The sequence below is a fragment of the Lampetra planeri genome, chromosome 10 (assembly GCF_965212315.1).
Source record: "Lampetra planeri chromosome 10, kcLamPlan1.2.h2, whole genome shotgun sequence".
Taxonomy (NCBI): Eukaryota; Metazoa; Chordata; class Hyperoartia; order Petromyzontiformes; family Petromyzontidae; genus Lampetra; species Lampetra planeri.
The window spans coordinates 854907-882201 of NC_136116.1; the positions used below are offsets into that span (position 1 = coordinate 854907).

The following is a 27295-nucleotide window of genomic DNA, read 5'->3' on the forward strand; positions in this document are numbered from 1 at the left end:
CTAGAGACCCCCTGTCCAATCCCATAAACCCACTATCCCACCCTAGAGACCCCCTGTTCAATCCCATAAACCCACTATCCCACCCTAGAGACCCCCTGTTCAATCCCATGAACCCACTATCCCACCCTAGAGACCCCCTGCTCAATCCCATAAACCCACTATCCCACCCTAGAGACCCCCTGTTCAATCCCATAAACCCACTATCCAACCCTAAAGATCCCATGTTCAATCCCATAAACCCACTATCCAACCCTAGAGACCCCCTGCTCAATCCCATAAACCCACTATCCCACCCTAGAGACCCCCTGTTCAATCCCATAAACCCACAATCCCACCCTAGAGACCCCCTGTTCAATCCCATAAACCCACTATCCCACCCTAGAGACCCCCTGTTCAATCAAATAAACCCACTATCCCACCATAGAGACCCCCTGTTCAATCCCATAAACCCACTATCCCACCCTAGAGACCCCCTGTTCAATCCCATAAACCCACTATCCGACCCTAGAGACCCCCTGTTCAATCCCATAAACCCACAATCCCACCCCAGAGACCCCCTGTTCAATCCCATAAACCCACTATCCCACCCTAGAGACCCCCTGTTCAATCCCATAAACCCACTATCCCACCCTAGAGACCCCCTGTTCAATCCCATAAACCCACTATCCCACCCTAGAGACCCCCTGTTCAATCCCATAAACCCACTATCCCACCCTAGAGACCCCCTGTTCAATCCCATAAACCCACTATCCCACCCTAGAGACCCCCTGTTCAATCACATAAACCCACAATCCCACCCCAGAGACCCCCCTGTTCAATCCCATAAACCCACTATCCCACCCTAGAGACCCCCTGTTCAATCCCATAAACCCACTTTCCAACCCTAGAGACCCCCTGTTCAATGCCATAAACCCACTATCCCACCCTAGAGACCCCCTGTTCAATCCCATAAACCCACTATCCAACCCTAGAGACCCCCCTGTTCAATCCCATAAACCCACTATCCCACCCCAGAGACCCCCTGTTCAATCCCATAAACCCACTATCCCACCCTAGAGACCCCCTGTTCAATCCCATAAACCGACTATCCCACCCTAGAGACCCCCTGTTCAATCCCATAAACCCACTATCCCACCCTAGAGACCCCCTGTTCAATCCCATAAACCCACTATCCCACACTAGAGACCCCCTGTTCAATCCCATAAACCCACTATCCCACACTAGAGACCCCCTGTTCAATCCCATAAACCCACTATCCCACACTAGAGACCCCCTGTTCAATCCCATAAACCCACTATCCAACCCTAGAGACCCCCTGTTCAATCCCATAAACCCACTATCCTACCCTAGAGACCCCCTGTTCAATCCCATAAACCCACTATCCCACCCTTGAGACCCCCTGTTCAATCACATAAACCCACAATCCCACCCCAGAGACCCCCTGTTCAATCCCATAAACCCACTTTCCAACCCTAGAGACCCCCTGTTCAATCACATAAACCCACAATCCCACCCCAGAGACCCCCTGTTCAATCCCATAAACCCACTATCCCACCCTAGAGACCCCCTGTTCAATCCCATAAACCCACTTTCCAACCCTAGAGACCCCCTGTTCAATCCTATAAACCCACTATCCCACCCTAGAGACCCCCTGTTCAATCCCATAAACCCACTATCCAACCCTAGAGACCCCCCTGTTCAATCCCATAAACCCACTATCCCACCCTAGAGACCCCCTGTTCAATCCCATAAACCCACTATCCCACCCTAGAGACCCCCTGTTCAATCCCATAAACCCACTTTCCAACCCTAGAGACCCCCTGTTCAATCCCATAAACCCACTATCCCACCCTAGAGACCCCCTGTTCAATCCCATAAACCCACTATCGAACCCTAGAGACCCCCCTGTTCAATCCCATAAACCCACTATCCCACCCCAGAGACCCCCTGTTCAATCCCATAAACCCACTATCCCACCCTAGAGACCCCCTGTTCAATCCCATAAACCCACTATCCCACCCTAGAGACCCCCTGTTCAATCCCATAAACCCACTATCCCACCCTAGAGACCCCCTGTTCAATCCCATAAACCCACTATCCCACACTAGAGACCCCCTGTTCAATCACATAAACCCACTATCCCACACTAGAGACCCCCTGTTCAATCCCATAAACCCACTATCCCACACTAGAGACCCCCTGTTCAATCCCATAAACCCACTATCCAACCCTAGAGACCCCCTGTTCAATCCCATAAACCCACTATCCTACCCTAGAGACCCCCTGTTCAATCCCATAAACCCACTATCCCACCCTAGAGACCCCCTGTTCAATCACATAAACCCACAATCCCACCCCAGAGACCCCCTGTTCAATCCCATAAACCCACTTTCCAACCCTAGAGACCCCCTGTTCAATCACATAAACCCACAATCCCACCCCAGAGACCCCCTGTTCAATCCCATAAACCCACTATCCCACCCTAGAGACCCCCTGTTCAATCCCATAAACCCACTTTCCAACCCTAGAGACCCCCTGTTCAATCCCATAAACCCACTATCCCACCCTAGAGACCCCCTGTTCAATCCCATAAACCCACTATCCAACCCTAGAGACCCCCCTGTTCAATCCCATAAACCCACTATCCCACCCTAGAGACCCCCTGTTCAATCCCATAAACCCACTATCCCACCCTAGAGACCCCCTGTTCAATCCCATAAACCCACTATCCCACCCTAGAGACCCCCTGTTCAATCCCATAAACCCACTATCCCACACTAGAGACCCCCTGTTCAATCCCATAAACCCACTATCCCACACTAGAGACCCCCTGTTTAATCCCATAAACCCACTATCCCACACTAGAGACCCCCTGTTCAATCCCATAAACCCACTATCCCACCCTAGAGACACCCTGTTCAATCCCATAAACCCACTATCCCACCCTAGAGACCCCCTGTTCAATCCCATAAACCCACTATCCCACCCCAGAGACCCCCCTGTTCAATCCCATAAACCCACTATCCCACCCTAAAGACCCCCCTGTTCAATCCCATAAACCCACTATCCCACCCTAGAGATCCCATGTTCAATCCCATAAACCCACTATCCCACCATAGAGACCCCCTGTCCAATCCCATAAACCCACTATCCCACCCTAAAGACCCCCCTGTTCAATCCCATAAACCCACTATCCAACCCTAAAGATCCCATGTTCAATCCCATAAACCGACTATCCCACCCTAGAGACCCCCTGTCCAATCCCATAAACCCACTATCCTACCCTAGAGACCCCCTGTTCAATCCCATAAACCCACTATCCCACCCTAGAGACCCCCTGTTCAATCACATAAACCCACAATCCCACCCCAGAGACCCCTTGTCCAATCCCATAAACCCACTTTCCAACCCTAGAGACCCCCTTTTCAATCATATAAACCCACAATCCCACCCCAGAGACCCCCTGTTCAATCCCATAAACCCACTATCCCACCCTAGAGACCCCCTGTTCAATCCCATAAACCCACTTTCCAACCCTAGAGACCCCCTGTTCAATCCCATAAACCCTCTATCCCACCCTAGAGACCCCCTGTTCAATCCCATAAACCCACTATCCAACCCTAGAGTCCCCCCTGTTCAATCCCATAAACCCACTATCCCACCCTAGAGACCCCCTGTTCAATCCCATAAACCCACTATCCCACCCTAGAGACCCCCTGTTCAAACCCATAAACCCACTATCCCACCCTAGAGACCCCCTGTTCAATCCCATAAACCCACTATCCCACACTAGAGACCCCCTGTTCAATCCCATAAACCCACTATCCCACACTAGAGACCCCCTGTTCAATCCCATAAACCCACTATCCCACACTAGAGACCCCCTGTTCAATCCCATAAACCCACTATCCCACCCTAGAGACACCCTGTTCAATCCCATAAACCCACTATCCCACCCTAGAGACCCCCTGTTCAATCCCATAAACCCACTATCCCACCCCAGAGACCCCCCTGTTCAATCCCATAAACCCACTATCCCACCCTAAAGACCCCCCTGTTCAATCCCATAAACCCACTATCCCACCCTAGAGACCCCCTGTTCAATCCCATAAACCCACTATCCAACCCTAAAGATCCCATGTTCAATCCCATAAACCCACTATCCCACCCTAGAGACCCCCTGTCCAATCCCATAAACCCACTATCACACCCTAGAGACCCCCTGTTCAATCCCATAAACCCACTATCCCACCCTAGAGACCCCCTGCTCTATCCCATAAACCCACTATCCCACCCTAGAGACCCCCTGTTTAATCCCATAAACCCACTATCCCACCCTAGAGACCCCCTGTTCAATCCCATAAACCCACTATCCCACCCTAGAGACCCCCTGTTCAATCCCATAAACCCACTATCCCACCCTAGAGACCCCCTGCTCAATCCCATAAACCCACTATCCCACCCTAGAGACCCCCTGTTTAATCCCATAAACCCACTATCCCACCCTAGAGACCCCCTGTTCAATCCCATAAACCCACTATCCCACCCTAGAGACCCCCTGTTCAATCCCATAAACCCACTATCCCACCCTAGAGACCCCCTGTTTAATCCCATAAACCCACTATCCTACCCTAGAGACCCCCTGTTCAATCCCATAAACCCACTATCCCACCCTAGAGACCCCCTGTTCAATCCCATAAACCCACTATCCCACCCTAGAGACCCCCTGCTCAATCCCATAAACCCACTATCCCACCCTAGAGACCCCCGGTCCAATCCCATAAACCCACTATCCCACCCTAGAAACCCCCTGTTCAATCCCATAAACCCACTATCCCACCCTAGAGACCCCCTGTTCAATCCCATAAACCCACTATCCCACCCTAGAGACCCCCTGTTTAATCCCATAAACCCACTATCCCACCCTAGAGACCCTCTGTTCAATCCCATAAACCCACTATCCCACCTTAGAGACCCCCTGCTCAATCCCATAAACCCACTATCCCACCCTAGAGACCCCCTGTCCAATCCCATAAACCCACTATCCCACCCTAGAGACCCCCTGCTCAATCCCATAAACCCACTATCCAACCCTAGAGACCCCCTGTTCAATCCCATAAACCCACTATCCCACCCTAGAGACCCCCTGTTCAATCCCATAAACCCACTATCCCACCCTAGAGACCCCCTGCTCAATCCCATAAACCCACTATCCAACCCTAGAGACCCCCTGTTCAATCCCAAAAACCCACTATCCCACCCTAGAGACCCCATGCTCAATCCCATAAACCCACTATCCCATCCTAGAGACCCGCTGTTCAATCCCATAAACCCACTATCCCACCCTAGAGACCCCCTGTTCAATCCCATAAACCCACTATCCAACCCTAGAGACCCCCTGTTCAATCCCATAAACCCACTATCCCACCCTAGAGACCCCATGCTCAATCCCATAAACCCACTATCCAACCCTAGAGACCCCCTGTTCAATCCCATAAACCCACTATCCCACCCTAGAGACCCCATGCTCAATCCCATAAACCCACTATCCAACCCTAGAGACCCCCTGTTCAATCCCATAAACCCACTATCCCACCCTAGAGACCCCCTGTTCAATCCCATAAACCCACTATCCAACCCTAAAGACCCCATGCTCAATCCCATAAACCCACTATCCCACCCTAGAGACCCCCTGCTCAATCCCATAAACCCACTATCCAACCCTAAAGACCCCATGCTCAATCCCATAAACCCACTATCCCACCCTAGAGACCCCCTGTTCAATCCCATAAACCCACTATCCAACCCTAAAGACCCCATGCTCAATCCCATAAACCCACTATCCCACCCTAGAGACCCCCTGTTCAATCCCATAAACCCACTATCCCACCTTAGAGACCCCCTGCTCAATCCCATAAACCCACTATCCCACCCTAGAGACCCCCTGTTCAATCCCATAAACCCACTATCCTACCCTAAAGACCCCATGCTCAATCCCATAAACCCACTATCCCACCCTAGAGACCCCCTGTTCAATCCCATAAACCCACTATCCCACCCTAGAGACCCCCTGTTCAATCCCATAAACCCACTATCCCACCCTAGAGACCCCCTGCTCAATCCCATAAACCCACTATCCAACCCTAGAGACCCCCTGTTCAATCCCATAAACCCACTATCCAACCCTAAAGACCCCATGTTCAATCCCATAAACCCACTATCCAACCCTAGAGACCCCCTGTTCAATCCCATAAACCCACTATCCAACCCTAAAGACCCCCTGCTCAATCCTATAAACCCACTATCCCACCCTAGAGACCCCCTGTTCAATCCCATAAACCCACTATCCCACCCTAGAGACCCCCTGTTCAATCCCATAAACCCACTATCCCACCCTAGAGACCCCCTGTTCAATCCCATAAACCCACTATCCCACCCTAGAGACCCCCTGTTCAATCCCATAAACCCACTATCCAACCCTAAAGACCCCATGCTCAATCCCATAAACACACTATCCCACCCTAGAGACCCTCTGTTCAATCCCATAAACCCACTATCCAACCCTAAAGACCCCATGCTCAATCCCATAAACCCACTATCCCACCCTATAGACCCCCTGTTCAATCCCATAAACCCACTATCCAACCCTAAAGACCCCATTCTCAATCCCATAAACCCACTATCCCACCCTAGAGACCCCCTGTTCAATCCCATAAACCCACTATCCCACCCTAGAGACCCCCTGTTCAATCCCATAAACCCACTATCCCACCCTAGAGACCCCCTGTTCAATCCCATAAACCCACTATCCCACCCTAGAGACCCCCTGTTCAATCCCATAAACCCACTTTCCAACCCTAGAGACCCCCTGTTCAATCCCATAAACCCACTTTCCAACCCTAGAGACCCCCTGTTCAATCCCATAAACCCACTATCCCACCCTAGAGACCCCCTGTTCAATCCCATAAACCCACTATCCCACCCTAGAGACCCCCTGTTTAATCCCATAAACCCACTTTCCAACCCTAGAGACCCCCTGTTCAATCCCATAAACCCACTTTCCAACTCTAGAGACCCCCTGTTCAATCCCATAAACCCACTATCCCACCCTAGAGACCCCCTGTTCAATCCCATAAACCCACTATCCCACCCTAGAGACCCCCTGTTCAATCCCATAAACCCACTATCCCACCCTAGAGACCCCCTGTTCAATCCCATAAACCCACTATCCAACCCTAGAGACCCCCCTGTTCAATCCCATAAACCCACTATCCCACCCTAGAGACCCCCTGTTCAATCCCATAAACCCACTATCCCACCCTAGAGACCCCCTGTTCAATCCCATAAACCCACTATCCCACCCTAGAGACCCCCTGTTCAATCCCATAAACCCACTATCCAACCCTAGAGACCCCCCTGTTCAATCCCATAAACCCACTATCCAACCCTAGAGACCCCCTGTTCAATCCCATAAACCCACTATCCAACCCTAGAGACCCCCTGTTCAATCCCATAAACCCACTATCCAACCCTAGAGACCCCCTGTTCAATCCCATAAACCCACTATCCCACCCTAGAGACCCCCTGTTCAATCCCATAAACCCACTATCCCACCCTAGAAACCCCCCTGTTCAATCCCATAAACCCACTATCCCACCCTAGAGACCCCCTGTTCAATCCCATAAACCCACTATCCCACCCTAGAGACCCCCTGTTCAATCCCATAAACCCACTATCCAACCCTAGAGACCCCCCTGTTCAATCCCATAAACCCACTATCCCACCCTAGAGACCCCCTGTTCAATCCCATAAACCCACTATCCCACCCTAGAGACCCCCTGTTCAATCCCATAAACCCACTATCCCACCCTAGAGACCCCCTGTTCAATCCCATAAACCCACTATCCCACCCTAGAGACCCCCTGTTCAATCCCATAAACCCACTATCCAACCCTAGAGACCCGCTGTTCAATCCCATAAACCCACTATCCAACCCTAGAGACCCCCTGTTTAATCCCATAAACCCACTATCCCACCCTAGAGACATTCGCCTTCCCCAACTGCTCGCCGAACCCCAAAGATGGACTCTTCAGTCTCAGACGCCCCCCATATCACGACTCCAGAGACGCTCTTCACCTTGCGATCAACTCCGCCTGACGCACGCGTGTCAGCCCGCCAACAGGGCCACCACCGGGTCACCCGCACCCTCCAGGACTCACCTGGGCCTTGACTAAGTCATCCCCAAAGCACACGTGCTGCAGGTACGCCGCGGCGTTCGCCTGCACGGAGGGAAACTCGTGCTGCAGCATCTGAATGACCTCGGGGAGGTCCGGGTCCCGCCACGCGAACTCCCTGCGCTCGCACGGAGGGCACAACTCTGTCGGGAACTGGCAGAGGGGCACCGCAAGGTCGAGAGCTGTCCTGTGCCTACACCACATAGACACAATGAATACACAACACAAGGACACGACATACACCGGGGAACTTCACTCATTTACAGAGGGGAGTAACTTTCGCCGATAAGACATCATCAGCGTGAGCGAGGGCCGCCACGCATTTGAAACCATTGGGGCTTGACAGCGTGGTGGGGTGTTGTCACGTGCTGTGTATGTGTTGTCAAGTGATGTGTGTGTGTTGTCACGTGATGTGTACGTGCTGTCACGTGATGTGTATGTGCTGTCACGTGCTATATATGTGTTGTCACGTGATGTGTGTGTTGTCACGTGATGTGTATGTGTTGTCACGTGATGTGTGTGTGTTGTCACGTGATGTGTATGTGTTGTCACATGATGTGTATGTGCTGTCACGTGATGTGTATGTGTTGTCACGTGATGTGTATGTGTTGTCACATGATGTGTATGTGTTGTCACGTGATGTGTGTGTTGTCACGTGATGTGTATGTGTTGTCACATGATGTGTATGTGTTGTCACGTGATGTGTGTGTTGTCACGTGATGTGTATGCGCTGTCACGTGATGTGTATGTGTTGTCACATGATGTGTGTGTGTTGTCACGTGATGTATATGCGCTGTCACGTGATGTGTATGTGTTGTCACGTGATGTGTATGTGTTGTCACGTGATGTGTATGTGTTGTCACATGATGTGTATGTGTTGTCACGTGATGTGTATGTGTTGTCACGTGATGTGTGTGTTGTCACGTGATGTGTATGTGCTGTCACGTGATGTGTATGTGTTGTCACGTGATGTGTATGTGTTGTCACATGATGTGTATGTGTTGTCACGTGATGTGTGTGTTGTCACGTGATGTGTATGTGCTGTCACGTGATGTGTATGTGTTGTCACATGATGTGTGTGTGTTGTCACGTGATGTATATGCGCTGTCACGTGATGTGTATGTGTTGTCACGTGATGTGTATGTGTTGTCACGTGATGTGTATGTGTTGTCACATGATGTGTATGTGTTGTCACGTGATGTGTATGTGTTGTCACGTGATGTGTATGTGTTGTCACGTGATGTGTGTGTGTGTTGTCACGTGATGTATGTGTGCTGTCACGTGATGTATATGTGCTGTCACGTGATGTGTATGTGTTGTCACGTGATGCGTGTGTGTTGTCACGTGATGTGTATGTGTTGTCACGTGATATGTACGTGTTGTCACGTGATGTGTATGCGCTGTCACGTGATGTGTATGTGTTGTCACATGATGTGTATGTGTTGTCACGTGATGCGTGTGTGTTGTCACGTGATGTGTATGTGTTGTCACGTGATGCGTGTGTTGTCACGTGATGTGTATGTGTTGTAACGTGATGTGTATGTGTTGTCACGTGATGCGTGTGTGTTGTCACGTGATGTGTGTGTGTTGTCACGTGATGTGTATGTGTTGTCACATGATGTGTATGTGCTGTCACGTGATGTGTGTGTTGTCACGTGATGTGTATGTGTTGTCACGTGATGTGTGTGTGTTGTCACGTGATGTGTATGTGTTGTCACATGATGTGTATGTGCTGTCACGTGATGTGTATGTGTTGTCATGTGATGTGTATGTGTTGTCACATGATGTGTATGTGTTGTCACGTGATGTGTATGTGTTGTCACGTGATGTGTGTGTTGTCACGTGATGTGTATGTGCTGTCACGTGATGTGTATGTGTTGTCACATGATGTGTGTGTGTTGTCACGTGATGTGTATGCGCTGTCACGTGATGTGTATGTGTTGTCACGTGATGTGTATGTGTTGTCACGTGATGTGTATGTGTTGTCACATGATGTGCATGTGTTGTCACGTGATGTGTATGTGTTGTCACGTGATGTGTATGTGTTGTCACGTGATGTGTGTGTGTTGTCACGTGATGTGTGTGTGCTGTCACGTGATGTGTATGTGCTGTCACGTGATGTGTATGTGTTGTCACGTGATGCATGTGTGTTGTCACGTGATGTGTATGTGTTGTCACGTGATATGTACGTGTTGTCACGTGATGTGTATGTGCTGTCACGTGATGTGTATGTGTTGTCACATGATGTGTATGTGCTGTAACGTGATGCGTGTGTGTTGTCACGTGATGTGTATGTGTTGTCACGTGATGCGTGTGTGTTGTCACGTGATGTGTATGTGTTGTAACGTGATGTGTATGTGTTGTCACGTGATGCGTGTGTGTTGTCACGTGATGTGTATGTGTTGTCACGTGATGTGTATGTGTTGTCACGTGATGTGTGTGTGTGTTGTCACGTGATGTGTATGTGTTGTCACGTGATGTGTATGTGTTGTCACGTGATGTGTATGTGTTATCACGTGATGTGTATGTGCTGTCACGTGCTGTGTGTGTGTTGTCACGTGATGTGTATGTGTTGTCACGTGATGTGTGTGTGTGTTGTCACGTGCTGTGTGTGTGTTGTCACGTGATGTGTATGTGTTGTCACGTGATGTGTATGTGCTGTCACGTGATGTGTATGTGTTGTCACGTGATGTGTATGTGTTGTCACGTGCTGTGTGTGTGTTGTCACGTGATGTGTATGTGTTGTCACGTGATGTGTATGTGCTGTCACGTGATGTGTATGTGTTGTCACGTGATGTGTGTGTGTGTTGTCACGTGCTGCGTGTGTGCTGTCACGTGATGTGTATGTGTTGTCACGTGATGTGTATGTGCTGTCACGTGATATGTATGTGTTGTCACGTGATGTGTACGTGCTGTCACGTGATGTGTATGAGCTGTCACGTGATGTGTATGTGCTGTCACGTGATGTGTGTGTGCTGTCACGTGATGTGTGTGTGTGCTGTCACGTGATGTGTGTGTTGTCACGTGATGTATATGTGTTGTCACGTCATGTGTATGTGCTGTCACGTGATGTGTGTGTGCTGTCACGTGATGTGTATGTGCTGTCACATGATGTATATGTGTTGTCACGCGCTGTGTGTGTGTTGTCACGTGATGTATATGTGTTGTCACGTGATGTGTATGTTCTGTCACGTGATGTGTGTGTGCTGTCACGTGATGTGTATGTGCTGTCACGTGATGTGTATATGTTGTCACGTGATGTGTATGTGCTGTCACGTGATGTGTATGTGTTGTCACGTGATGTGTATGTGTTGTCACGTGATGTGTCCTGTCGGGGGCGGCACGTCAGGGGGCCGAACTAAAGGCCACCAGGGGCCGCCAGGGGCCCGCGGGCCCTGAAATGAAGGACACTGCTCCCCACGATGTACACAATAGCAGCACATGGTAGATACACACAAAATATATACACAAGACAAGCACATAATGGACACACAATGTACAAAATACATAAACACAAGCACACGCTAGATACAATACTAGATACAATGTACACAACGTATACACAATACTAACTATACCTACACAAGAGATACGATATAAAAGATACACATACTAGTTACTAATATGTACACATTACTCGACACGCGCATATAACACGGACACTATTATAAATAAGATAAAAACTCATGCATTATGTTTACTGTTGTAGCATACTCAAGATGGTGAGATGTGGTGGCTTTAAGTGGCCTTAATCCAGCAGTGGATCGATCACTGTTGATGATGAACACACACTACGTGTTTACATTACAGAGTTCAGATGTCACCTACACACAGTACCCACACGACATCCAACACAACAGAGATAAAGACAAAAGTTCACCCTATAGCCTTTAACAGACTGTTGGGGCAAGTGATGTTAGCGAGCACCTATGAAGGCCGGCACGGTACACGAGGGGATGGGTGGTCAGAACCACGCCCGGCCGCCTTTGTCTCCCCAGTAGCGAAGTTTACACACCGCACCAGGTACTCGTTAGAAGCTGACTCAACCCAGGGGAGGCCGAGGACCGGTTCAGATAATCGTCACCGGTGTTGTGTTGGCCACATCGGGAATCAAACTCGGGTTGCCGGGTTCGTAGTGCAGCGTAGCGCTGACCGCTACACCACCGCTCCCCGATACAAAAGACAAGGAACCCCCGTATAGACACACGCAGACAAACACGTGCACACACGCACAGCGCCACCACCCGCAGCAGGCCGAGCTCTGGGTGTGATGGATGGAGCTCTCTGATGCTGCCGGGGAGCACGTGCCACGATTTGTGTGGAAATTGGAGATAGTGGGGGGCGGGGCTGGGGGCTGGGGGCCGCGGGGGGGGGGCGATTATGGGTTGGAGACAGCCTCGGGGTCTCCCTCACTGACGTGACACTTCACCTCGGCACGTGCAGCTGGCAATTAACGACGCCCGTGGCATCGCGGCGCTGCCAATGATTGGAATGAACGTGGTGATAATTGGGTTTCAATTTATGACAACACGACCCCCTTAGGATGGCGGAGGCAATCTCAGCTGCGTGCGCCACGGCCCAGGATCGCGTTTTAAGAGAAGATAACAATTGACGGCGATTTAAAGCCCCGTTCAGTCCACTGTTGTACGAATTTAGGCGTCACTCCACCGCGTCGCTCATTGGGGTTGATTGAGCGATACTTCACCACGCTGGGCATTGTGCGTTTGTAGCTGAGCGGAGGAAGCAGGCACGGGGCCGTTGAGATATCGCGCGTCTCTGATGTTTAGAGGTGGCCCGGAATTGAACTCGGATGGTCAGGTCGATGGGGCAGTGCGTGCGCGAACCACTGTGCCACCGCTTCCGCAGTGACCAGCTTTGGTGAAGTATGGTCAAACAGCCCCCATGACTGACACGGCATGTGGAGGCCTTCATCCATCAGGTGGTTGACAAAAGAGCGATTGATGCGAGACGTGATGTTACGTCGCCACGCTGCCGGCTGCCTGGAGCCGTGGCGCCAGTCGAATAAATGGCACCGAGTCTGAAGCCGTCGTCACCAACGCTGCCCCGGTTCGTGCTGCATCAGGCACGCGCGAGGCTCCTGGCGTGGGGCTGTGCTCACCTGGGGTCCTTGTGGATGCTATCCAGAGACGGCTGCCGAGTGGGCGCCAGGCTCTGAGTGGGCGCCTGCGGGTAGGCGGAGGCCTCCGCCCTTGAGAGCGGCCCCGGCGAGTATCGATAGGCGTCCGGGTACCCGGCCGAGGCGGCCGCGGGCTCCGGGTTGAGCGCGGGCGACGCCTGCAGCGCGTAGGCGTCGGGGAACGGCTCCGCGTTGTACGAGGGCGACTGCCGGTACGAGTCCGGGTCCGCGTAGATCTGGTGCGCGGGCGAGTGCCGGTACGGCTCCAGGTCGACGTACGCCTGGCGGCTGGGCGACTTCTGGCTCGCGTCGATGTCCGCGTAAAGGTGGTGGCTGGGCGAGTGGCGGTACTCCTCGGCGTAGGTGCCCCCCGCCGCCGCGCTGAAGCTGCCCCGCTGGTAGGTGAGGTAGCTGCGGGCGTTGCGCTGGCTGCCGCTGCCGCTGCGCTTGAAAGGCACTGAGCGGACACGGGGGGGGGGGGGGGGGGCAGACGGCTCAGCCACGGTAGCACGCGGCCCCCAACCCGCGCGAGGGAGACTCGTGTCTCCGTGCCCTCACGTGGCCGCTATGCGCGAGGTCAAGACGCGTGGGTGTTGGCTGCGGGTGGGATTTGCCCTTAAGGTAAAACGGGTAAAAGCGCAGTCGTGCAATTGCTCGCTCACGCACACTGCTCGCGGAAAAGATTTTCACAACTCTCTCCCACGCCGACCAGATGTGTAGGAAGAGATGGGTGATACCCCCACTTTACCCCAGTCAGCGGTGTGAATGCGCCCATTTACACCGCTGGGTGGACAGAGGCGGCGGCGGGAGATAACAAAAAAAACTCAATCTAGATTTGAAGTTTTCGTGACTGCAGGTATCCATACATTTTGGTTCTTTCGGTAAAGTCACGTAGGTGTCAAATAACTTCAGCAATTGTTTTCTTGCTGTGGTTGTCCCACCTGATGTTACAAACTGCCTTGCCGAGAGATGGAATTGAATTGGTGCCCTCTAGATTGCAAGTCCAGTGCGCTAACCATTGCACCACTGTGCGAGGGAGGGAGCTCTTGAACTCAAAACGCTGTGAGTTGCCTGAGCGCGTCACCCGCCCCTCCACTCCCGCTGTTTGGATTACTGCCGGGGCGAGGCGGTCAATAATACAACGGCAACGCAGCACAATGGTAGCACAATACACGCACATCCAGCCACTCCGAGCCTCCACACTCCCTTTTCATGCGTTTGGAGATGATTGTTTATATTATGAGTGCTGTACGTGTGGGAGGAATCGCCGAGTGTCTCGAGAAAGGCTACGCGTGGCAGTGGATGTCACTGACAACTCCGTACAGGCTGGGTTTGCGAGCCCACTTGCTGTACTGCCAGCTCCTGACCACCGCGCTACCCAGCGGTTTGGGAGTTTACAAATCTCTACGTGAGCCACCACCCGCCGGCCTCCAAATATGAATCACAAATCTGTAATCCATTAAACTCCACGTGGCGACTCACGGAGCCACGGAGCCCTCCCCGCCGCCACCGTCCTGGGGCGGGTGCCGCAGTCGCGGATTCCCCCCCCCCCCAGCACGGAGCGGACATCGTGACGGTAGCGACCGATTGATAATCCTCCTGGAGCATCAGACGGGCCGCGAGGTCACCGAGGTGCTGGCTACGAGTGACTGTCCACGCGCCCTCGCCTCCTCACATTCTGCCCCCTTCCCGGCCCCGAGTGGCACACTGCCGTCTGCGACGAGGAGTTGCCGCCGCGGGAGATCGAAGTGTAGCGCGGCGCGAACGGCCGATTAGGGGGCGGAGTGAAGTTCGCTCGCGAGGATTCGCCACGGGGCGCCCATCAATCACCCTGTGGGATTGTTTGATTCCAAGTCAATTTTGAGTCGACGCAACTGCTGCGCCGCGTACGGCTGCTGTTATTATGCGGCAGTAAAGCGGCGTTCGCCGACTTCGATCGCGTTATTGCTCGGTAATTGTTGCGGTGATACTGGGAAAGATTGGGGGGGGGGGGAGAGCGGGGCGGGGGGGGTGGAGGGAGTGGAGGGGGCACCCACTCGTGCTGCTGTAAAATGCCGAGCTCCCGTGCGCGGGAAGCGGAGGTGGCGACTGCGACCCCGGGGTTGCGTGTCCCCCCACGCTGCCGTGGCTCTCGGCGGGGTTCAGGAAGACGGGGGGCTCGGCTCCGCCGCCCTGGCTCAGCTGGCCCGAGTACGAGACGCGGGAGCCTGCACGCAGAGGACAGCGGAACACAACCGCGAGGCTCTCGACGTGACAGTCGACGCGATCCCTCGCGTGCGGAACGCCCGCGGACAGGAGATGCGGGGACAAGGAGCAAGGGCCGAGGGGATCCACCGGGACACGGAACCGGGGGATTCGAGGGGAGGGGACACGGGGCGAGGGGACCCGAGGGGATACTTGCCCGAGAGTTGCCCCGGGAACTGCATTCCGCGCCGCTCGTACAGGCTGTACGCGCCATCCGCGGCGTGCGCGTAAAGGTCATGTCCCATCCTCCTGGCCGCCGCGTCCCCTGCCCCCTGCCCCCGTGGGTCCCCACCGCCCCCCGCGTCCATGTAGCTGTCGGCGGACGAGCCGAGGTGCCCGAACGCGGCCTCTCCTCCCAGCGCGGCCTGCCGGGTGAACTTCCGGCCCATGGTCAGCGTGTAGAGCGCGGGGGCCCCCTGCGCGTGCGGGCCCCCGCCGGCCTCGGTGCCGGCCCTGTGGCTGCCGTAGGCGTCCGCCCCCTGGGTCGTCCTGCGCCTGCGCCCCAGCGTCCACGTGTACTGCTCGGGGAGAGGCGCGCGGTACGGGCTGCTGTCCCCCACGGCCTCCTCGTGGGAGAACCTCTCCTGGCCGAACGCGTGGCTGCGCTCCTGGCCGTAGCGCTGTGCGCCCGGATCTGGGTAGCTCTCTCCGGCCTCGTCCCCGAACATCTCCGAGCCCTGCGGGCTGTATCCCAGCCCCGGCGTCTCCGAGTACATCTCCCCGTGCGGCTGCGTGTAGGCCTCGCTTCCTCGATACTGCTCCTGGGCATCCTGCTGCTGGCCGTAGTGCGTGGCGCTCGCGGGGCCCACGTGCTCACACAGCTGCTGCTGCTGTTGCTGCTGCATCGGGAGGGGAGCCTCGCTCCTGAACGCGTCCTCGTCGTGCTCCGCGCGGAACCCGCGTTGAGCAGGAACCCCCGGGCCCGGCTCCTCGTCTCTGCCGCACGCGGGCACCAGGGCCTCCCCCTCCGCGCTCCCGCCCCCGGCGGCGCGCTGAGCGAGCAGGGCGTGACGCGTGGCCGGGACGGGCGCCACCGGCGCGGACGGCGGGGGTGGCGCCTGGCTCGGGGCCTGAGCGGGAGCGGTCGCCTTGGCCGTGGGCGGCGTGGAGCGGGGAGGCGGGATCGGAGGCGGCCGCTTCCCCGGACGGGCGAGAGGCATCACTGCGGGCAGAGGCGCCGCCGCGGGAGCCGCCGGCTGCTGCGCGCAGGGACCGGAGTCCGAGGCGGCGCCGCTCAGGACCCTGGACAGCGCGGCACCGCCGCCCGCCCCTTTGCCGAAGGCCGAGCCGTGGGGAGCGAGAGGCGGGGCCGCCTCCTCCCTGTCCGAGGCCTCCTTGCCCCGAGCGACTGCCTCCGCCAGGCAAACTTCCTCCTCCGAGCTGCCGGCGCCGCTGCCGCCTTCCGACGCCGAGCGCCGAGCCGTGGAGCTCCCCGACTCGGGGTGCTGGAGCGACTGGGACCCGTCCTGCGGAGAGAGCGCCTGGAGAGGGGAGCTGGTCTGCGCTGCGGGGACGGCCACGGATTCCCGACGGGACGGAGGGCAGTGGAAGGCGCTGCCAAACGATGACGAGAAGGTGAAGAGCGGAGGCGACGCGGCGTCCGCGGCGCTGCTCGGGAACTCGGAGAAGCCGGCGGGGAGCGCGGCGTCGGGAGACGCCGTGGCCTGGAGCGGGGAGAGCGACGGAGACAGTGAGAGCATCGGTGGCGATGGAACACCGCTCTCGAGGTTGACGAGCATGTGCGTTCCACACACTGTAGACGTGCGCGCGCGGAATTGTAAATGTATACACATTGTACACATACACACAAAGACGCGCTCTGTCTGACGCATACAGTGTCGTGTACTCGCTCACACACTGCCATGACATGACGACACACACACTGCCGTGGCACACACACATACACTGCCGTGACACACACACACACTGCCATGACACGCACACACACATCACCGCGACGTCACAAGGCAGCGAGCGCCGCATGCGAACGCTGCTGTGTGCGTGCGACCCCCACCCCCGCCCCCCTCGATGCCCGAGCCCCCCTCCTCCCATCGCCGTGTTTGGGGCCCAGGAGTGGGGGGGGAGGCGCGCGGTGGGTGCAGGGGACCTGGCTCAGTCTCCAGCCGCTCCCGGGACTCGAGGCGGAGGAAGGCGGCGCCGGGACGTCCCCGGCGTCCGCAGTCACCGCCTCCTGGGACTCGGGGCTCCCCCGCCGCTCGGCGCCGCCCCCCGACACCCACTCGTCTCCCTCCTCCGCGCCCCCAGGGCTGCTGCTGCCGCCGCTGTTGTGCTGAAATGCCCCCAGGGCGCCCAGGGACTGCGGGTCGCGCCGAGGGGGCGGCGCCGGGGGCTCCGAGTCGCCCTCGTCTCCCGCGGAGGGGCTGATCACGGGGAACGCAGCGGCAGCCGCAGCGGCTGCTGGGGCCCACACGGAGAAGCCGCCCACAAGAGCACGTGGAGATGAGAGCCCCCCCCCCCCCCCGTTGTTCGCTGTATAATATGGCTGAACGATTTGGGGAACATATCTCATTGCGATTTTTCTGACAGATATTGCGATTTGATTTGTGATAAAAAATGTTTTAAGTCAAGCTTCATTTCAATATTGACTGTGTATTAGATTTAAAATGTGTGATGGAGCATTACCACATGATACCATAAAATATGAACTCCTCTATTTATTTAAATGCAAGGATGAGAACTTAAAAGATATGAATTGCTTCCAATATGTCTTTATTAAAATGTTTTAATTGAAACATAAACAATTGTTAAGTTAAATAAAGTTACCATAATAATAACATTTTTTAACAATTCCAATAAGAAAGTAATATGCCTTTTCAAATTGCAAAAAATCGCAGCCTTTGGAATCAAATAGCGATTTCGATTTTAAATCGATTAATCGATCAGCCCTACTGTATAATGAGTTTCAGGTTGATGTTCTATTACTGTGTGAGCATGGTGTGGTGTTTGTTTTGAGGTTGTGTGAGGTTGGTGTGAGGTTGGTGTGAGGTTGGTGTGAGGTCGTCACCTGAAGGTCGCCAGTGGAAAGGATCCTCAGCAGAGCTGTGGAGAGAAGGGTGGGGGGGAGGGTGCATTTCACTTTCGCCATCAATCTCGATCCGCGGGGAGGCTCAGAGACACCGAGGTGAGATGAATGATGCACGCATGAGCGAAAGCACGTGGGGTCGCTGTAAATCGCCTCACTCGCGTGAGTTTGGAATTCAAATCAGCGCCGCTGCCTTCGCGCCTGCCATAGACTCTTCAGTTTCACCGAAAGTAGCTCAGCCCAGCCCAGGGAAGATGAGCGAGGGAGTTCTGATTTCTCACGCCGACGGGTCGAGGAGACGTTGCACACAGCTGGCGTTAGCTATCGAGTGCGCAGGCAGTGCAACTGCACACGGGGCTCACGGAGCAGAATATCCCAGGCGCCAGGATGCGAAGAGCGGAACAATTGTCGGTCTCCGCATGTTTTATTCACGAGAGCGGAGCGCGCAGCTGGCTAGCGGGGGGCTGGGGGGGGGCAGGCGAGTCCCGTCTCGCCCCGCGTCCCCGACTCGGGCCGAGCCACGCGCGCGTGCAGCCGCTGACTTCATCATCGTAGCCGCCGCCACAGTGAGCCGCGGCCATCACCAAGATCATCGCGAAGCCGACACCACCCCTACTTCCCGTGGCTGTCTCTCCACAAGAAACATGTGAACAAATAAAAACTCTTTTTTGACACATCCCATCAGCCACACGGCCTTCCATCTGGGAGAGCATCATGTCCAACAGAGTTGTTTGACAGGAGTAAATTCTGGACCGGTTTCGACAGTCAGTGTCTCATCAGCAGTCAGGCGTACTTGAACCACTGCTGGTGAACTGCCAGATGATTATAGGCAATGACTCTCGGTGTGCTGGTTCAACGCAACACTATAACTCTCAACAAATCAAAAGTCTAAACGAATACAATCTTTCAAGCTTAAATATAATCATCTGCGTCGTGGCGAATCAAAGTAACAAATGCGAATTAACCACCGTGTAAAATAGCAACAGGCAAGGTTCTGTTCCACGGAGCCACGCACAGCAGGCACGCGATGTCCATCGCCTTCGGTCGCGCAGGGTCAAGGGGTCATTGTCCCCCAGCAGCTCGTGGCCTACGCACGCAGACCACGCCAAGGTGGAGACTTTCCGGGTCTCATCAACAGCGGCGTGGCTGCCCGTTACCTCGCGTTGTGTGTATTGATCGCGCGCTGTACCAAGCGTCTGCTGTTAGGGGGCATGGGGCTGCACGTGGCCTCGTGCGTCAGACCTGCAGCTCACGCACACGTCGCGGGCTCGATGTGGAGCTCATTATACGAGGCTGTGTGTGGTGAACTGCTGAGTGGTGAGTGGTGAGCTGGTGAGTGGTGAGCTGCTGAGTGGTGAGTGGTGAGCTGGTAAGCTGGTAAGTGGGTGAGTGGGTGAGTGGTGAGTGGTGAGCTGCTGAGTGGTGAGGTAGAGAGTGGTGAGCTGCTGAGTGGTGAGTGGTGAGTGGTGTGTGGTGAGCTGGTGTGTGGGTGAGTGGTGAGTGGTGAGTGGGTGAGGTAGAGAGTGGTGAGCTGCTGAGTGGTGAGTGGTGAGCTGCTGTGTGGTGAGTGGTGAGGTAGAGAGTGGTGAGCTGTTGAGTGGTGAGTGGTGAGTGGTGAGCTGCTGTGTGGTGAGTGGTGAGGTAGAGAGTGGTGAGCTGCTGAGTGGTGAGTGGGTGAGTGGTGAGTGGTGTGTGGTGAGCTGGTGTGTGGGTGAGTGGGTGAGTGGTGAGTGGTGTGTGGTGAGTGGTGAGTGGTGAGCTGCTGAGTGGTGAGTGGGTGAGTGGTGAGTGGTGTGTGGTGAGTGGTGAGCTGCTGTGTGGTGAGTAGTGAGGTAGAGAGTGGTGAGCTGCTGAGTGGTGAGTGGTGTGTGGTGAGTGGTGAGGTAGAGAGTGGTGAGCTGCTGAGTGGTGAGTGGTGAGTGGGTGAGTGGTGAGTGGTGTGTGGTGAGCTGGTGTGTGGGTGAGTGGTGAGTGGTGAGTGGGTGAGGTAGAGAGTGGTGAGCTGCTGAGTGGTGAGTGGGTGAGCTGCTGAGTGGTGAGTGGTGAGTGGGTGAGTGGGTGAGTGGTGAGTGGTGTGTGGTGAGTGGTGAGCTGCTGTGTGGTGAGTGGTGAGGTAGAGAGTGGTGAGCTGCTGAGTGGTGAGTGGGTGAGTGGGTGAGTGGTGAGTGGTGTGTGGTGAGCTGGTGTGTGGGTGAGTGGGTGAGTGGTGAGTGGTGTGTGGTGAGTGGTGAGCTGCTGAGTGGTGAGTGGGTGAGTGGTGAGTGGTGTGTGGTGAGTGGTGAGCTGCTGTGTGGTGAGTAGTGAGGTAGAGAGTGGTGAGCTGCTGAGTGGTGAGTGGTGAGTGGTGAGCTGCTGAGTGGTGTGTGGTGAGTGGTGAGGTAGAGAGTGGTGAGCTGCTGAGTGGTGAGTGGGTGAGTGGTGAGTGGTGAGCTGCTGAGTGGTGAGTGGGTGAGTGGTGAGCTGCTGAATGGTGAGTGGTGGGTGGTGAGTGGTGAGCTGCTGAGTGGTGTGTTCTGAGTGGCTGAGTGGTGAGTGCTGACTGCTGAGTGGTGAGTGGGTGAGTAGTGCGTGGTGAGTGGTGAGTGGTGAGCTGCTGAGTGGTGAGTGGGTGAGTGGTGAGTGGTGTGTGGTGAGCTGCTGAGTGGTGAGTGGTGAGTGGGTGAGTGGTGAGTGGTGTGTGGTGAGTGGTGAGCTGCTGTGTGGTGAGTAGTGAGGTAGAGAGTGGTGAGCTGCTGAGTGGTGAGTGGTGTGTGGTGAGTGGTGAGGTAGAGAGTGGTGAGCTGCTGAGTGGTGAGTGGGTGAGTGGTGAGTGGTGAGCTGCTGAGTGGTGAGTGGGTGAGTGGGTGAGTGGTGAGCTGCTGACTGGTGAGTAGTGAGTGGGTGAGTAGTGCGTGGTGAGCGGTGAGTGGTGAGCTGCTGAGTGGTGAGTGGGTGAGTGGTTTGTGGTGAGTGGTGGTGGTGAGTGGTGAGCGGTGAGTGGTGAGCTGCTGAGTGGTGAGTGCTGCCCCTCCCCCCACGCCTCACCTGACGCTGCTCGCGCTGCCGGCCTCCGAGTCGAGGCGGCAGCGCTGCAGCTGCGAGGCGACGCTGTGGTGCTCCGCCTCCAGCTCGCGGGTCAGCCGCTCGAACTGCAGCTCCTGCAGAGGCGCACGCACACAGACAAAGATCACCCGTATAGCCTTGCAACAGACCGTAAGGACAAGTGCCGTCAGCGAGCATCTACGAAGGCCGGCACGGCACACGAGTGGGTAGGTGGCTAATACCACGCACGGCCGCCTTTGTCTTCCGAGTGGTCGATGTTTACACATCGCAGCAGGTACTTATTTGAGGCCGAGTCGACCTAGGGGAGGCCCAGGGACCGGTTCAGATAATCGTCACTGGCGTTGTCCGTGAGCGGGACTCAAACTTGGGAAGCCGGGTTCGTAGCGCAGCGCGCTAACCGCTTCACCACCGCTCCCACACAAATATACAAACACGCACGGCCGTCCACACGGCACCGAGACGACTTCAGACAGGCGACGCGCAGCGAGCGCCATCAACCTCGCCGCACCAGCTGAGCTGCGACCCCCGGGGGCCCCGACACCGAGGTCCCAGGTCGCCACCTCAACCCGGGCCACGTCGAGCCCGGGCCCCATAAAGCTGCGTCCCAAGCCCCCCCCTCCACCCCCATCTCGGAGATTTCTGCGGCTCGCAAGGCAGAGGGGGTCGCGCGGCGCCCCTCGGTCTCACGCAATCTCACGGCCACGAAAGGGGGACGGGGGCGGGCTGGGTCGAGTGCGAACTCTTCCACCCCTCCCCCGTGCCGGAGATTACCGCTCGTTCTCTATGCAAATTAACCAGGGGACGCTCGCATTTACATATCGCTTACACTCAGTGCGACTGCAATTCGTCTCGCGTCCCCCTTCCCTCTCCCTCGCCTCCCTCTCTGGCTGTGCGAGCGGCGCGGATGGGGCGCGGCGCCCGCGGGCTCAGCGCGCCGCGTTCGATGGGAAATGGAACCGGGGCCCCCCTCGCCGTTTGCTCCCCGCGACTGCCACGCGCGTCGCCTGGCAGGTGGCGGGGAGCGCGCGGCGCTTCGCCGGCAGCAGCAGCAGCAGCATCGTCATCAGCAGCAGCAGAGATCATTAAACATTGATGCTAGAGCGGCCCGTGGCGTCGGCTTTTATCCGATAACCACAATTAGCGCGCACTCACGCACGCACCACCGTCGTTCCATTCCATTCACAAGGCGTTCCACTCCGTGCCTCACAGGGGCACGGCTGCTCCGCGCCGCCAGCAGCGTTCCTCATGCCCCTCATCGCCACGCAGCGGCATTTCGCGCTCGCATTAGGCCCTGCCCCGTGGCACCACGTCTCGTCCCCGCGTCCCCCGCTCTCCGTGTGGCTCGCGGTTCGAGCGAATCGCCGCGTCGTCCATCAGAGGGCCGCCGCGGCCTCAGAGAATCACGCATCGAACGTCCCAGCGCAGCGCTCTCCACCCGCTTCTCTGCGTTCACTCAGCGCATAGCCCAGTGACGGCTCGCGGCTCCAGGTTGAGGAGGCCACACACTTCTGGCGGGTTTGTCCAGTCTCGGGTGATAACGCGTGCAAGTGGATTCGTGGAGTATCTGGAATGCGATGGCTGCCGCTTCATCATCAGCGGGTTGCCGCCTTGCGGGGGCATGCAGTGACGCACCAATCACCATCACTCTCTTCTTGCCTTCGCGTTCCCACCATTAATCAGTCCGCCTGCACGCGTCACACGAAAGCCCCGAGGTGGAGTTTCACACCTTCTCGGTCTCCTCGCTGCCACTGAACTCCTGAACACATCGATGACGAGGGAGCAGGTGGGGGGGGGGGGGGCGGCGCAGAGGGGAAGGGAGTTGGGTTGACCCTGTGGCTGGGCGCGTGTGCTACAGGTGTGGAGAGATGAGGAGGCACCCGGCCTCTCCGCGTCCCCAGAAACCTCGCTCAGTTCCCAGCTCGCGAAGGCGGCCCGGCTCCCCTACAGGCCAGAGACACTCGCCGGGTTTAAGCCACGAGAGGACCCAGGAGATCCACACTGCCTCTTAAGCATCCTTGCAGCACGACGCGAGTCAAATTAAAATGTTTGCACCAAAGGCGATCGTTCTTAAGCCAGCGCCGAGCCGTGGCCACGCTGCGCCTGGCGACGATTCCAGTGGTGCTCGGGTGCGTAGCCGTGCCCCCCCCCCCCACCTCTCTGTGCTGCCCAGACTCGCTACTCCGCTTGAAATGCATCCAGCGCGGCAGCTGCAGTGATCGTCTCGAGCCACCAGTCTCTATAAGAGCCAGACGTCTGGATTAGAGTCAGGAATCTAAGAAATTCTGCCTTTAACGGAATTAAACCGTTCTTCATTCGAGATTTTTTCATGAGACGAGAGAACAGCGCGATTCGTGTAGCGTGCGTCCCACCTCGTCCCAGCATCGCACGCGGCACGGGGATCGTGCCGTTGGCTTCGCGGGGACCGCGCGGAGTGGGGAGGCGACAGGAGGAGGCCACGGGCTCCACATCGGCGTGGAGGCGTTGGGTCGGGCCCTCACCCACAGCCTTCACTCCCCGTTGCGCACAGTGCTCGGGGCTGGTCTCCGCGTCTCGCCTTTATTTGCGGCCCCAGATATTGCTCGAGCCCTGGTCGTCCGCGCCGAGTCCGCACCCCGTGTGCCCGCCGGGCTCCCGTGGGATCGAGCGCCTCCACTCATCACGCGCGGCTCGGGCGGCGAGGTCACGAGTAATGGTCGTGACCCCGCACTTCCCCCTTGCCCCCTTGAGACCGAATCCGGCACTGGGCTATGGTCGCGCCACCACCACGCGCGCTCTCGTGCGAGTGCGGAGATTTATTTGAATCGGGATTAAAGCGACGCGAATCGCCGAGGGATGCATTCCCGAAGTGACTTGTTTAAGCAAAGGGGAGTATCCGCGCCCCCGCGCGATCGATGCGCAGGGAGGAGGCATGCGATCGATACAGCTCCACGGCTCCACGGCCCAGAGGTCTCAAGGTCTCACGTCGGCCTCGCTCTCGACGCGGCCTCCGGTCTTTGATGGCTCCGAACGCGGCAGAAATGTATAAGTCGGGGCGCCGAGCAGCAGAGTCACACGCCGGGCTCATAAAGCGACCCTCAGCCGTGCGCTGTGCGTGCCCGTATGCGTGCACGGGGGCGAGCGGTGGGACGGAGGCCCGCCTCAAGGGCGCGGATCATCCCGTCTCGCTCACCCACGATTACGCCGAGTCGCCGCCGACGAGGCGATCGCGTTACGCGGCGAGCGAGGAGTCCAGCTGCTCCGCGTCTCTGCCGTCCTCGTGAATAATCCACGGCAGTGAAATCCCGCGGGAAAGAGCCCGCCCATCCCCCGGCTTACGCGAGGCTTTGGGACGCGGCGCGCGCGGTCGCTGCGTGGCACTCGCAGCGCAGAGCGCGGAGAGTGTAGAGGAGACCACAGGCGTGGCGCCCAGCACTGCCCGTGCGTCCACGCTGCAACACGAACCTTGCCCCCTTAGCCATGCCCATCGGTCCCCTTAGTTTCCAGACGGGCCCCACGGTAGCTCCTGTCACTCTCTCCGGCGGGAGCGCTCCATGACGGAACATGCGTGGAGGCGTCTTGGCCTCCTCCTCTAATCCAGCACCTCACGCAAGGCAACTCCATCAGCTCCTTCCCAGGCAGAGCAGTCGCGTGCCCTCCAGCGGAACATTGAATAATTGATGAACGTTTTTTTTTTTAAGATGATGTGTGACCGCGACAGAGGCACGCGAGGCTCCGTCCACGGGTTCGTGCGCTCAGTCCCCCGCGAGTCCCGGACACACCGCGGCGATGTGACGCGGTGCTGCACACACCTGCCAATGCAGGGTTTTGCATTGGCAGATTTGGCCAATTACAATTTTTAGCAGTGTGGGTCCAAAGCCGCCATTCGTGAATGCCTGCAATGGGGCAGCACTCAAAAGGTCCACACAGACGAGCTTACGAACCCCACTTGCCGTTCTGCTATTCTTGACCACCTCGCAGTGCAGCCGGATTCGGAGTTTTAAACATTTGTGTGACCCGCCAACCCTTGCCTCCATAGCGCTTGCTCACAAGTGCGGTTCACAATGGCCAAGACAGTGGCTGCTGTCAGCCCTGAGCAGACACGCGGCGCGGCAATGACCGCTTGCGCGTCGCGCTGTCCACGCGCCTCTCGGCAGCGTCACTATCTTGGCGGTAGCAGCGTGCTGCCTGAGGCCGGCACGCCGCCTGCACCCTGCTGCACGCCGTGCCACTGATGCCGCTGCTGCTGCTGATGGTGATGAATGCGGCTTCGCGAGTCTGTCGCCGATCACGTGACCGTGACCCGAGCGTCGAGTGACGGAGCCGCGTGGGTTCCCCGGGGGCAGCGGGGAGCGGTCACTCTCCCACACACTGTGACGCACGCACACACGTGTACACACAGACAAAGATCCTCGTGTAGCCTTCACATGCTGCTGGGGACAAGTGCCGTTAGCGAGCAGCTAAGAAGGCGGGCATTGTCCACGAGGAGGGTGAGTAGCCAACACCATGCCCGGCCGCCTTTGTCTCCCCATTGGCAATGTTTAAACACCACACCAGGTACTCATGCGAGCCTGAGTCGACCTAGGGGAGGCCCAGGACCGGTTCAGATAATCGTCACTGGTGTTGGTCGTGAGCGGAATTCGAACTCGCCGCTTTCGTAGCGCAGCGCGCGAACCGCTACCCTACCGCCCCCACACACGCACGCATACACACGCACACATTTCCACACACACAGGCACACACACACGCACACACACACTTCCACACACACAAACACGCGCACACACACTTACGCACGCACACACACACGCACTTCCACACGCACTTCCACACGCACGCACACACTTCTACACACACGCACACACACACTCACTTCCACACGCACACGCGCGCACACACACACACACGCACACACACGCACACATGCACACACGCGCACACACACACGCGCACACACGCAAACACGCACACACGCACACACGCACACACGCACACACACACTTCCACACACGCACACACGGACACACACGCACACACACTTCCACACACACACGCACAAACGCACGCACACGCGCACACGCACACACACACACTTCCACACATGCGAGCACGAGGCGAGGAACGGTGGTGGAGAAGTTTCTTCACCGCGCTACGATCCCGGCTACCTCTCATCAACTCGTTCTGACCATCTTTGGTGAAGTATGGTCAAACATGCCCCCCCCAAGACCGACACACCGATGGGAGACCTTCGTCCTGCAGTGGATAGATAATGTACGAAAACAGTACGATTATTATATTACAATAACGACAAATATAGAGATACAAAGACAAAAACAACCCGTAACAAACTGTTTGTGTAAGCGCGATCAGCGAGCGCCTATTAAGGCGAGCACGTCGCTGGCAGGGGGCCCACAGCTGCCGTGGACTGCCAAGTGGCCGCGGTGTTTACACTCCGCGCCAGCGACTCGTGTAAGGCGACGCACGGGGAGGGGTGCTGGAGGGAATGGGGGCGGGTTGGGGGCCTGCGGTGGCAGGGGGGGGGGCTCGTGCATCGTTAATTGCTCGCGCTGCGTACGCGGCGAGAAACGCGCTCACATCCATCCCGCGTGTCGCGGCGCC

The 27295-nt window shown here is 56.5% G+C and overlaps 1 protein-coding gene across 1 annotated transcript in view; it reads right to left on the minus strand.

Moving 5' to 3' along the window:
• The window catches only part of LOC144721122 (uncharacterized), a 30770-nt gene extending 8477 nt beyond the window's left edge, over positions 1 to 22293 (minus strand). Inside the window, exons 1-8 of the mRNA XM_078598517.1 lie at positions 22156 to 22293; positions 21683 to 21795; positions 18559 to 18675; positions 17723 to 17996; positions 15773 to 17279; positions 15408 to 15578; positions 13354 to 13828; positions 8220 to 8352 (exon numbers count right to left, since the gene is read on the minus strand). Coding sequence (XP_078454643.1) covers positions 8220 to 8352; positions 13354 to 13828; positions 15408 to 15578; positions 15773 to 17279; positions 17723 to 17996; positions 18559 to 18675; positions 21683 to 21795; positions 22156 to 22293 — 2928 coding nt within the window. The remainder of the gene's footprint in view (positions 1 to 8219; positions 8353 to 13353; positions 13829 to 15407; positions 15579 to 15772; positions 17280 to 17722; positions 17997 to 18558; positions 18676 to 21682; positions 21796 to 22155) is intronic.
• Positions 22294 to 27295: the final 5002 nt, after the last annotated feature.